Raw genomic sequence first — 13,703 nt, 5'->3', positions numbered from 1 at the left:
AACGGAAATAGTCTATCCACAACCATTCTGTCTATCCCTTTCATAATCTTAAATACTTCTATCAAATCCCCTCTCAACCTTCTACATAATGTTTTAGGCTTGAGCCCTCCACGAAGATACGAGCAATACCTTCATCAAGGGCTCAAGCCCAGAACGTGGGTCATGTATCTTTGTGATGTTAAGTACACTGACCTGGTAAGTTTCACCTGCAATGTGATTTTACATTGTTCCCCAGAGTGTTGTTGGGATTTAAGGAAGGTGCAAGATTTAGTGGAAGAATGAAATTATACCAAAAAGTTAGAATAAGTTACCAAAATTATGCCTGAAACTTCTGGCATCTGTCTCCATTTTGTTCCTATCTTAATGAAAGGCTGAAAGGTTGGTTCTGTGTCTTTATCTTTGCTACACTGTTTGACCTGCTGAGTTTCTCCAACATTGTGTTTTTGCTTCCACCACGGGGTCTGCAGAGTTTTGCTGTGAGCAGAATCTCTTGAAAGTGTCCAGGGAGGATGGGGGGGGGGGGGGGGGGGGGAAAGTGGAGGAAGGAAGAAATGAGCTTGTTTAGCTCTGCGCTGAAGGTGGGGGAGGGGGAGAGTGGATGGAGTGATGTGATTGACAGGGCCCGGTACCGCCCCCAAGCTAAAGCCCCGCCTCGGGAGCCAGGCTCCGCTCCGCCCCCCGGATGTCCCCACCCCCCAGACCTGGCTCCGCTCCCCCACCCCTCCCCCTCCCGCTCCGCTCCAGGTTTTGCCGCCGCCCCCTCCACAACATGGCTAGTAGTTCTGTCAGACCGCGTGTTGCGCTGGGCCCGAGGCTCCGTTAGACGGGCTCGGACTGCTGCGCTCACCCCACACCCAACCATGCGGAGCGGTCGCGGAACCGGCACCGCGACCGTGTGACCGCCGCCGCCGAGGAGGAGGAGGGTGAAAGCGAGCGCGAACGCCGAGCGAGCCGGGAGGAGCGGCGGGTTGGGGCCGCCAGGCCAGCCACGGGAGAGAGATCGAACGCACGCCGAGGGCGAGGCGGCGGAGGGGGATCGCGCGGAGCGGCGGGCAGTATGGCCGCTCCGGTCAGCGCCCTCCGAGACGGCGACATGAACCAGGCCAAGGGCGGCGATCTGGCAGCGCTGAAGGCGGGCAGTGGGCCCGGCGCCGCCGCCGCCGCCGAGCAGGAACACCACTTGCCGGGCAACGGCTCGGAGCCGGGCTCCGGCGCCAGGGACACCTTCAGCAATCACCGGCTGAGCGCGGCCCCGGGACCCGGCGATCACAGCGACGAGGACAGCGGCCACCAGCCGCACGGCGAGCCGGATGGGGCCTCCTCGGAGCACAGTAACGGAGGAGCGGGCTCGGCGGAGCCAGAGCCTGGCCGGGCCGCCGCCGCCAGTCTAGGCCTCCTGACCAGCGACCAGCGTTTCGACCATTCCAGCAACAACGGCGGAGGCTCTGGGCCCATGGCCAACGCGAACCCCGCGCCTAGCCCTGGCCCGGCCGCCGGCTACGGTTACAACCATTACCGGGGCCCGTTTCACCAACATGGCGGACAACAAAGCCCCGGCATGGGGGCAGCGCTGCACCCCGGCGCCCTCGACTCCTTCCAGCCCAATTCACACGAGGCCTTCGGCCACTACAACAACTACACCGCGGCTTATCCGGCCCGCAGCGGCTACACCAACCAGGGCTACGGCCTCAACTCGCCGCGGGCCGGGGCGGCCGGTCCCAAAGCTTCGGCCTCGAACGTGGCCCCGAGTTTCCAGCGGTTCGCAGGGCAGCACCAGCAGTCGGCGGCCGGCCCGGGCCTCCAGCAGCAGTCGCAGACGGCTTCGAGCACACCCACCCTCAACCAGCTGCTCACCTCCCCGAGCGGAGCCCGGGCCTTCACTAACTATAACCAGGCCCACCAGGACTATAACAGCAGCCATGAGCTGGCCAAGGGAGGCGAGCTGGGCGGCCAGTACGCGAGTGCGAGCTGGGCAGCAGCGCAACAAAGAATGCACCATCCGCCCATCAGTCCCGGCAACAGCGGGCAGCCCCTGCTCAGGTCCCAGGTAAAAAAAAAATAACTGGTCGTTAACGAATGGATCTGGGGGCATGGAGTGGTGGCCCCTCGGTGAGGAATGGGTTGGCGATGGCTGTGTGAGGGAGAGGGATCGGGCCCCTGACGGTGGAGATCGCTCAGTACAAAGAATTCGCTCTAAAATGGCCGGCTTTGTGCGACTGGAACTGCAGCTCTCGGTATAAATTATGTAAAGTGAGGCTTAAACCCGAGCGGGAGAGGCACAACCCGACCCCAGAGCTCCAGGCGTCCCTTTTCTGGATTGTCAGGCACGCCAGCCCAAGGTCTGCCCTCCCACCGCTGCTCGTTCTCCTTAACCTTAGCCTTGAGGTTTCCTTGTTCTTTTCCTCCTCGAAACTCTCCTCACTATTTCCTGATCCAAACTTCCCACTACGATTTGTCCTTCTGCTCCTTCCCACCAATGCCCTCCTCCTCCCTCCCACTTCATCCCTCTTCTCCCTTATTGACCAGTGCCGTTTCGGTTTAATTAACTTGATATCTGTTCTTGCGTTGTTCTCTCCCACAACCACCAATAATAGCTTTCTGCGACACCCAACACCATATTGTAGCCCCAAAGTTCCTGCTATTACTGCCTTCCTGTCCCCAATGAAGTCTTGGTTCTTTACACTGCTCTTGCTCTTGTGTTGCTGCGCTTTGCCCCGAATCTTCTGGCACACTCTTGATTTGTCCTGCATCTTTCATACTCTGTGGGTGACCTTTGGCTTTCTTTAAATCTCTGCCATCATTCCCTATGCTTTCTTCTCACTCCCTCAATTGTTGTCTTTGTTCCTGCACTTTATGGCATCCAAGAACCCTCGACTTAACAAAACACTCCTGGTGATTCCCTCTACTTTTTTAACTCAGTTGGGTGCATTTCTGATTGACTTTTGATGACTATTCTGTGTTCCAATCTCTTTGGCCAACTCTGCATTTTCTCTCTGTTCCACCCACACACCTGTGCTCCCCCACCCTCTCAAGAGCTAGCTTCATATCCACCAAAATACACGGCCAATGCTGTGGTCCTCAGCTTTTGAGTGAGCTCTGCTTGTTTTATTTTTGAGACTCCTTTGCTGCATTGTCCTCTGCAGGCTGACATGTTATTGGCCATTGGTCCATTCTAATGACCTCCTGCATCCTTAGATTTTCTCACCTTTTTCTGCCTCTTGCTGTGGTGCCAATTCAAATGTCCTCTTGCCTGTACATGACCCCCTCCCTCCTTGGCATTGCTTACCCAATCTACTTAATACCTGAAATGTCTGTTCACTTTTATCAATCTTCAGACCATGGTAGAGGGATACTTTTCCACTGACCGTTGTGTAAACTACCACTCCCCTGTGGTCTCAAGATTGTTCCTGAATTTCCAAACAAACCAGAGTCTCTGACCAATCCCTCTGCTTTAACCCCAATTATTAGAGCAATATCTATACTTTGCTCTTGTATTTTCTATGTTCAGGCAATTCGTTAAGTTTTGCCTTCTCAATCTTGCCTCTTGTTCTTGCTGACCTTGTACTTTCCTGCATTTGCTGCTTGACTAGCACTGGTGGTCTTCCTAGCTTTCCCTTTGTGCTTCTTCATGCCCATCTCCTTTTGTGTGTATTACACCTTCGTCTTTCCTTGTCCATTTCAGTGGATATGCAAAAGAAACTTAAGGTCAATAGACAGTAGGAGTAGGCCATTACTGCCATTCACTGTGATCCTGGCTGATCATCCACAATCAGTATCCCTTGATTCCACTATCTTTAATAGTTCTATCTAACTCTTCCTTGAAAGCATTTTGCATTTTCCATTGTATCATCCCCTAAAATTCTTTACATTCTTTGGAGGATGTTGAAAGCTCAACAAATGTGAACACCTATCTTCCCATTTAAAAAAAAAAGAGAGTAAATGGCGAGTACCAACATATTATCCCAACAGTTGTTGGGAGAGTAGTAGAATATCATCAAGGATGTGATTTTAAGGCATTGAGAAAATTGCAGTGTAAACTTCTAAAAGGAAATTGTTTAATAATTTGGAGTCTTTGCAGATGTGTCTTGTAGAATGGGCATCATGGTACAGACGGGTACAAGTGTATTTGTATTTTCAGGAGGTGTTTGATAATGTTCCACACAGGGTAGAGAACAAGGCTAGAGTATATGCAGTTGGAGATGATATTCCAACCAGAAAATGTGTCTGTCTCAGGTTAGTAGGCTCTGAGAGGTGGGGAGCACGAGCCCTGATTATTTGAAAATGGGTCATTTGACGGGGGTGGGGAGGGGTCTAGATGTTTCCAAATTTGCTTCTGACACTTAAATATGGATAAGGATGAAATAGTTTCAAAGGCTCTTATTAATGAGGAATAACAGCATGGTAGATATAGAACAATGAGGAAAATGGTGAGGCCATTTTGATAGAAAAAAAACATGCTGATTTTGTTTTAAATGGTGAGAGTTTGGGAATTGTTGATGTTTAAAGGGAGCTGGGTGTCCTTGCCCAAAATCACGTTACACTAACGTGCAGGTGTGAAAGTGAAATGGCATTTCAACCTTGAATTTGTAGTGATAAAGGTGTTGTGTTACAATCAAATAATGTCTTTTTGCAATCACATGAACAGTGCAATTTTAGTTGTCTTTATCAAAAATATATTGGAAGAGAAGTCCATCAGAAATTCTTAAGACTCAGTAAGGTAGACACAGCGAAGAACTTTTCCATGGTCAATGAATCTACCCGCAGGGGACACATCTCAAAAAAAGGGATAGGACTTTTGGGACTGAAATCACTGAAAGGATAGGAAATCTTTGGATATTTTAGTAAAAACACAATGCTGGAGAAACTAAACAGTGTACACTACTTTATATAGCAAAAATAATGATACCTACCAACATTTCGAGCTTGACCCCTTCATCAAGGAATTTTTCCATACCTTGATACCAAGCCTGAAATGTTTGCTAAATAAAGTACTCTCTGACCTTCTGAGTTTTTCCAGCACTGTTTTTACTTCAACCATGGTATCTGGAGCCTTTTGTGTTTTACTTTGGATATTTTATCTTGGAGGCCTTACATTTCTCAAGATTAAGGGAAATAAGAAATGTGTTTGCAGTAGGAAAATGATACTTGAGGAAAAGATGAGCCAAAAACTTAATGAATGGTTGAACATTCAAAATGGCTTTCTCCTTCACCTGTTTCTTTTAAGTTTGTTAAATCTCTGTGTCTTGGCTTGTTCACATACAGTGGAAGACCCACTGTAAGTGCAGTGTACAGACCTGGTGCAGACCTTGGTAAATTGACTTGGTTACATCCAGTGTCTGACTTGTTTCCAACATCTGGAGAAAATAATCCCTGAGACTATTCACCTTCAGTGGTTGAGGCAAAGTTCCCAGAAGGTGTGCCTTGATGTTTCAGTGCTCACTTGTTTTGAAATATTGATTAGAATTTTTGGGATAATTTTGGATGGTTTTATGTTCCTTTTCAGAGTAGCTGAGTTATTTTAAATTCTCTGAAAGGGCAAGTCTTTTTAAATTAATTTCAGTCAATACTATTCCAAAAAATAATTGTTGTAATTTTGAAATTGTACTCTCACAGACTTAACAGTGGTCACTATTGATTAAAAAAATATATTTAACTTGACATATTTCAATTTGTCATGATTTTTCTTGAGTAGAACAAGAATGGGTCAGTTTCTTGTGTTAGTGTCTCTGCTGGGTACTTGGGTGTGTTGATGTCGGGTGTGGGGATTGTTGGTTAAGCCAGCATTTGTTCTCAGTCCTTAATTGTCACAGAAGTGAGTGGCTAGTTTGCTATTTCAAAGCTGCTTAAATTGATCATGTTGGTGTAGATCTTTTATATTTCATGATCTTGTTGACATGCCAAGACCACTTGATTTCCAGGAAGTGTTTTTTTTGTGTATAAATGATGTCTAAAAAACTAAAAGGTGGAAACTTGAAGAAAAACAAAAAATGCTTAAGTACTCAACAAGATTAGGCAGAAGGTGTAATAGAGAGAGAGTGAAACAGAGTTGTCGTTAATGATTAATGATTATGAACTGGGGATGAACCAAGGCAGGTAAAACGAGGGTGGAACATTTAAAAATGAGCTGAAGGCAAGAAAGTAGTTTCTCAGATGTTGAAAATTAATAAGGGAGTTCCACAGAATTTATTTCCAGACTGTTTATATCAGTTCATGGGTATGTGCAGACAAAACTGGGGGGGGGGGGGGGGTACACAAAACAATTATGAGGAGCAATGAAAATTACAGAAGTGTATTAATTCATGACATGGGAATAAAAGCAGGAGATATAATTGAAAATTAGTAGAAACAAATGAACTAATTTGGGGTGATGGTTGATTTGTATAAATGTAGAGTAATTTGGAGATTTTTGTTAAAAGTAATGAATAAAATGTGAAGTTACACTGGATTTTATAACTACTGTAGTATGAATTAAGAGAGGGGCAGGAAAATTAAGAGGAGACTAAATGCAGGTACCCCCACCACATTGACTGTTTGGATTATGGAAATTTGTAATTAAATAATTCCTAAATCATTATCCCAAAATTTTAAAAGTGGAACACAATTTGCTCTCATGAAGCGTGTCAATGTTTGGGGAGGGGGTGGTGGGTAGTAAATAAATCAACACCTATTTCTTAGAACATGCACAGATGTCACAGCTTCATGTAAAGGAAAATCTTGAAGTTGCATTTTCTAACTCAATAGCCTGTTACATGGGGGTTGCCACTAATTGTAAAGTGACCTTAGGGTAACTCCAGCTTTGGGGTATTTACTGTAGAAAGAATATTAGTGTGTCGAGCAATTTCAACACTCTCAGTGCAATACTACATAAATCTGAAGAAATAGAATTGTTAAATAAACGCATGTAGAGGAATTCATAACATGATTTGAAATAATTTTAAAATTGCATTTGAGACAATTGAATGATGGAACAAGCTGTTTTCAGTGGATGGGATTTGGAACCTGAAGTGCAAAAGATACGGTACAAAATGGGGACATATTTATGTCTGGTGTGATTTAGTGATTGACTCAAAATGCTTTAGATGAGGAAAAGGTGGATAAGATGTGGTTGGGATATTAATTAGTTAATTTTCTTTTACACTGACATCTCACTTGACACCTAAATTTCTCCCACAAAGTAAAATACCATTGGTTGATCACTCTCCACCCACATATCTCCTTGCATTTTTCTATGCTGCTAACAGATAATCTCTTCCAGTTCACTTAACAATTGCCCATTCCAAATCTCAATGATCTAGTTTTTGATTCTCAATTTGTGACAATGTTTTTCCCTCCCATTTTTGATGCTGTGTGAAAATTATTACTGGTACCCTGGCTGTTTTTTCTGGCATGGTATTTTTTTTTGTTCAGTGAAGATGAAGACTTGATATAGTGGAGAATTGGTTTAGCCAATCATCATCTTAAACGACTATATGAACTTTATTGTCATAGTGGGAGGGAGGGGAATCGTTCACTCCTATCGTGTGAAGTTAAGTCTTCGTAAACCTTTCCCACTCTTCCCTCCACCAAGTGGGAGAAATTTGAGAACCTTTCATCACTCAGTTGATGTCATCAGATCAGTTGCATCTGTTTTGTTCTTCTACCAACAATAAATATTTGCTGAGGATATCCATTCTGCCGCATTTCCAATTTTTCTCCTATTTGTGCCTTTGGGTGTATTCCTCAATCATTTGATTTACCTGTCATTTTTGACACTTAGGCTGTCCACTCTTTACTCCAATGTATTTTCAACATCATTCTGTGTGAGACGGCACCTGTGTTCTGTTTCGGTCATTGTCATTAATATTATCAACAATTACTTCTTTCCCTTTTCTGCACTATTAATATTAACTCTGGTGTTTGTAGGGATACATTCTTGTCCTCCTCTTTGTGCTCTAACTTGGAAACATTTGAAATCACAACATCAGTTTACAAATGTATGTTGGTGAGCCTAACTTTACTCTACCACTTTTTCTGTCAATCTTTCTAAATCATTGGATCATTTCCCTCGCATGAGCAATAAATTCCTCCAGCTAAGTATTGGACAGAATTTTTGGTCCACGTTAAGGGTGACTAGCTGTTGACACCATCCTCTCTTGCATTGTCAGAAAATGATCAGGTCTTCACCATCTTTGTGATGCTAGAATTGAATTGTGGGTTTTGTGTTCAGGCCATCATTAAAGCCATTTATTTCCACCTACTAACATTACATGACTGTCCTTGCTTTACATGATTGTCCTTGCTTTACATGATTGTCCTTGCTTTACATGATTGTCCTTGTTTTACATGACTGTCCTTGCTTTACATGACTGTCCTTGCTTTACGCCATAAGCTGTGGAAATCCTCATTTGTTTCTTTGTACATTCATTGTTTACCGTTTCAATATTGTTGGCTGGCATGTTTTGTTCTTGTGTTCAGAAAGTTCAGAATCTGAATTTATTGTCATGAACATGTCACAAACTTTGTTGTTTTGCGACAGCATTGTAGGTGCCAAATTGCTGTAAGTTACATTAAAAAAAAATTAGTGCAGAAAAGAGGAAAGTGTGGTTCATTGTCAATTCAGAAATCTGATGGCAGAAGGGAAGTAGCTGTTTTAGTATCATTGGGATTTTGTCTTCAGGCTCCTGTACCTCCTTTCTGATTGCATCAGTGAGAAGAGGGCATGGCCTGGGTGGTGACGGTCCTTGGTGATTGAGGCAGCTTTCTTGAGACACTGCATCTTGTAGGTGTACTTAATAGAGTGAAGTCAACAATGGCACTGACTGAGATCACAACTCTGCAGCCTTTTTCTGTTCAGTGCATTGGCACCTCCATACCAGACAGTGATGCAACGTCAGAATGCTCTCCATGGCACACCTGTGGAAATGTGCGTCTTTGATGACGTGCCAAATTGCTTCAAACCTCTCATGAAGTACAGCCACTAATGAGCCTTTTTCCTGATTGCATCAACATGAAGGCCCCAGGATAGATCTTCAGAGATGTTGACACCCAGGAATTTGAAGCTTTTGCCATTTTCCACTGCTGACCCCTCCTGAAGTCCACAATCAGTTCTTTGGTGGATCATCCAAAAATCTACTTGTTCTCTTTGCATCAAGTTTTGTGTATCCCTCACCCTTATCCAAGCTAAAGTACTTGGCCTTAGTTGAGTTTTGTTTAAATCTTAAAATTTGTATCCATCTATGGTCATATTCTCCTTGTCAATTAAGAGCATTGCCTTTTTCATCTACACTTTTGGCCTCTTGAGCTTTCACACATTTACTTATTAATGGTGTCTCTGCTTTCAAATGTTAAAAATTTTAACTTACGATTTCCTCCATGATCTTGTATTTTGAAACCATCGTTAAAAAGGTACTTTTAATTAAGATTTTGGTCATCTCTCTTGTGGTTTGGAGTAATTTTTTTCATTAATTCTCCTGTGATTCGTAATTCTTTGGCTTGGCTTCGCGGACAAAGATTTATGGAGGGGTAATGTCCACGTCAGCTGCAGGCTCATTTGTGGCTGACAAGTCTGATGCGGGACAGGCAGACACGGTTGCAGCGGTTGCAAGGGAAAATTGGTGGGTTGGGGTTGGGTGTTGGGTTTTTCCTCCTTTGTCTTATGTCAGTGAGGTGGGCTCTGCGGTCTTCTTCAAAGGAGGTTGCTGCCCACCGAACTGTGAGGCGCCAAGATGCACGGTTTGAGGCGAGATCAGCCCACTGGCGGTGGTCAATGTGGCAGGCACCAAGAGATTTCTTTAGGCAGTCCTTGTACCTCTTCTTTGGTGCACCTCTGTCTCGGTGTCCTAATATATTAATATTAAATATGTTAAAGCTTTGAATTAAAAAAAAAGTTTGGAGATGGAAAAGTGGGAAGATGATAAGTCGAGGTGGTCCCTTTGCAGTTTAATGCTGACTTGGCCTATGTAGTTGATTGCTCGGAAAAGTTCAGAAAATTCTTATTTGTGCTCTTGTCTAAGATAAAGCCACAACAGGAATGTCAAGATTTTTATGTTTGGTATTCTGGAAAACTGCCTGTCCCAATCAATCATTACCTCTCCAATATCTTCAATATTAATTTTACCCTAATTTAGGACTTCAACTCATGAAACAGTCCTACTTTTTTATAATTTTAATATCAATATAGTTATTGTCTGTTTGTAAAGTACTCCCTCACTGGCATTTCAGTCACTTGCTCTGTCTTGTTCCCCATTAGGAGGTCCAGTGTTGTGCCCTCTCTGATAGAGGCATCTGTATGTTGATTGAGAATACTTTTCTGGACACATTGAACAAATTCCACCCACCCAAGTCTTTTACATAATGGCAGGCCCAGTCAATATGAAGTAAGTTGTAATCACCTTCTATTTTGAGCAAAGAAAAGATTTAATGCTGCCCCCAAACTTAAAATTGGGACATTTCACTCCTTCATGTATCTATCTCAGCAACAGATGGATTGGCAAAATAGTATTGCATTGCTTGTTCTGAACTAAAAGTAAGTTGCAATCCAATCCCAAGTTTATTTCTAAAAATGAACAAAAGATGGGTAAAATTACGTAGAGAAAAAGTGACGATGGAGACGTGTGATAGAGTTGTGTAGATCTATTTTTGATTTTTCCCTCAAGGTTACTAGATTTGAATTGTTTCCTTGGTTTTTTTTCCCCACTGAATATACAAAACCCTGAAGTGTGGCTGCTTCTGACTTTCAAATGACCATTTAGTACAAGTGTAGAAAGTGAATATCCGAAGCATACAGAATTCTTAAGTGACGTGACAAGTTTGCATGTTTGCTAATTTCCCCTTGGCTGATGTATCTAGAAAATAAGGGGTAGGTCATTCTAGAGAGGAGAAAAGACATTTCTTCATCAAGAAGATCGTGAATCTTCAAAATTGACAACCCAAGAGAGCTGAGGAAGCAGGGTTGTTGAATTTAAATGAACCAAAGACACTGCCTTACTTTTTGTGCCTTTTTTTTTATGTAGTAATATTATAATATGGATGTTTGCATTGTGATTCTGTCGCAAAACTGAATTTCATGACTTGTTCATGACAAAAAAATTCTAATTTATCCCAAGACATCAAGTGATATAGCTTAATGCATCAAATTAATAATGAGGTAAAAGTTCTCCATGATCACATTAAATCGCAACAGGTACATGTCTCCAGTTTACTATTCTACAATGGCTGAATGGCCTATCTTTGTTCCTATTTCTTGTGTTATATCAGTGGGCCAGTCATTTGTTCTTGTATTTTCAGTAGTAGGGTTCTCTGGTTGCTGATTAAGAACAACGATATTTTCTCTTGCATCCTTTCTCATCCCTATCTCAGTTTTCCCACTCACAAGGTAATTGGTGTTTGAAAGGCGCAACCAGAATTTGTCAATGTTCGATGCATGCTGCAGGAGCATGTGGGTCTAAAGTTTTATTGTTTGGAAACAAAAATGTCATCCACTAGTTTAATCATTTTTGTACAATAGTAATGTCAGTTGACCACTGAATTAAAATAACATTTTGCTCATTGTATCCACATTGAATGTGGATTGGAGCATATTGCCTCTGAACTGACCCCCCCACTCCCACATTTAATGTCGTTATCTTATCACTTGCCTGCATAAGCATGTGTGACTTTGTTGGGAATTGAGGTCACTTTTGTGTCTTCATTCAATCACAGTCAGGAGGGGGGGTGTGTGGGGAGTAGGTTGCTTGGATTGTAGGCTGCCCAAGAATATTTGAGAAAGAAAGAAGTTCAGTTTATTTTAATGGTTGGCAGTCAATAAGGTCATTCTTAAGCATATCCAGAAAGTGTGGCAAATACTCTTTGTGGCCATCTAATCTGTTAGCATTGTTGTTTGAGAAGAAATATAGGCTTGCATAAGAGGATAATGCTCCTATTTATCTTGGAAATAGAACCATGAGAATTGGTCCTCCTGAGAACAGATTGGGAATAAGGTCACATCTGAAAATCAGCGCCCAGTTGAAGCAAAATTTCCCTTTATTGCAAACTTTACACAAATCTGTACGTCAGGGTTGTCGTGTGTTCATAAAGTGCAGCTGAATAAGAAATGTTTAGTCCTGGTTAAGGAACATGATGCAAGTGATGTTTATGTTGAATTTTGCACTTTATAAGTTAAAAAAAAAGTATTAAATCAGAGTTTTTGCAAATGAAGGATTTGTTGTGAAACCTAGTTTTCAAATTTGCAATGGGAAAATTTGAATAGTGAGAAATGATGACTGTTTCTGGGGTAATAAATACTACCTTCCTGTCACTAGAGCTCATTTTCAAGTTTCATTGAGAAAAGATGACTGAAATGATAGGTGAGAGGTAATGAAGTAAAAAAAAATGTGACTGTAGAAGTTGTATGGCATGAATTCTAAACCATGATTCCTAACATGTTTTGAAAAATAAACTTTACAATTCTTCTTAGGTATCTGGTTAACCTTTTCTGGATTTCTGAGTAAGAGCTGAGATACTTGATTTGTTATGTTTTATAAAGCCTCTACTTTGTGTAGGTCCTGTCTCTTAAGTGCAGTTAACTCCCTTAATGCTGTGCTTGCACATCTGTTAAACCTTCAAGTTGCTTAGGGGATGGGGGAGTTTATGTTACTGTCTTTGTGGGAAGAGCTTTACAAAGATTTGACAAGACTACCTAATCCCAATTAAAATTTGAGGAGTTGAATTCAATAATAAAATGCTTTTCTTTCATGGACCTGCTTCACCAGTTTTCTCATTGCTCATTTTGCAAATGTTGACTTTTCGTGGGTTCGAAGAGTGCATTATACCTCTAGTACGTGCTTCAGATGGTTACACACATTGGATACTATTTGAACATGAGTTTGTAGCCTAATGTGCTCCTTTGTTCCATGGATGTCACCTGTGGGTCTTCTTGGATCATTCCAGGTTGTTGCCTGCTGCCTTTGCATAAGAGAGTTTGCTCTGATGCAGAAGAGTACATTGTTTGGAGTGGAAAGCCATAAGAAGAGATTGGATTGGCTGGGTTTAATCTCACCGGAGTGTAAGAGGTTGAGGATTTAGATTTTCAAAATTTGAGCATAGATAATTGGAATCTTATTTTTCCCAGAGCAGGGAAGTGTAGAACCAAAGGGCACAGGGTTAAAGGTGAGAGGGAAGAAATTTGAAGGGCAGGTGAATATTTGGAAAAAGCTATGAGAGTTGTTTTAATGGCATTTGGACAGGTACTTGGATAGAAGGAGAGGGAAATGGACCTAAATGGCAAATTGGATAATCATAGATTGCATTGTGGTTGACATGGATTAGGTGGGCCATAAAGGCCCTTTATGGCTTTACTTTTCAATTATTCTAATATGTGGATAAAAATCTTATTGATGATACTTCAGGCACACATGGGTGCACTAAGTAAAAGTATTTGCCTGCATTGAAGACTTTCCCAAGGTGTATGCATTATACACTGACCTCCGTGGCAATGAGCTACCAGGAGACTTTTGCTTTGGCCAATGAATGTTCTTGCTCTATTAACTGTTCTTTATCAAGTCATCTAGGTCACTCTGCTCCCATTCTCCATAGCCTTCCCATTGTTGCAGCATCCATTAATTCAGGAATATTATGACTGAATGGATGTTGCAATGATGGGAAGAACATGGACATTGTGAGGGGAGAGAGAGTTGGAAGTGTTTGTTAAAGTTTTGGCTCTTAAAGTACTGGCTGCAAAGATTGCA

The 13,703-nt window shown here is 42.5% G+C and overlaps 1 protein-coding gene across 1 annotated transcript in view; it reads left to right on the top strand.

Annotated features, from left to right (window-relative positions):
- Window positions 1-763: 763 nt before the first annotated feature.
- LOC138741419 (AT-rich interactive domain-containing protein 1A-like) overlaps window positions 764-13,703 on the top strand; it is a 127,526-nt gene continuing 114,586 nt past the window's right edge. Inside the window, exon 1 of the mRNA XM_069895486.1 lies at window positions 764-2,047. Coding sequence (XP_069751587.1) covers window positions 1,058-2,047 — 990 coding nt within the window. The 5' untranslated portion in view covers window positions 764-1,057. The remainder of the gene's footprint in view (window positions 2,048-13,703) is intronic.

Source organism: Narcine bancroftii, chromosome 8, assembly GCF_036971445.1.
Source record: "Narcine bancroftii isolate sNarBan1 chromosome 8, sNarBan1.hap1, whole genome shotgun sequence".
Taxonomy (NCBI): domain Eukaryota; kingdom Metazoa; phylum Chordata; class Chondrichthyes; order Torpediniformes; family Narcinidae; genus Narcine; species Narcine bancroftii.
This window is presented reverse-complemented; position numbering and strand designations above follow the sequence as displayed.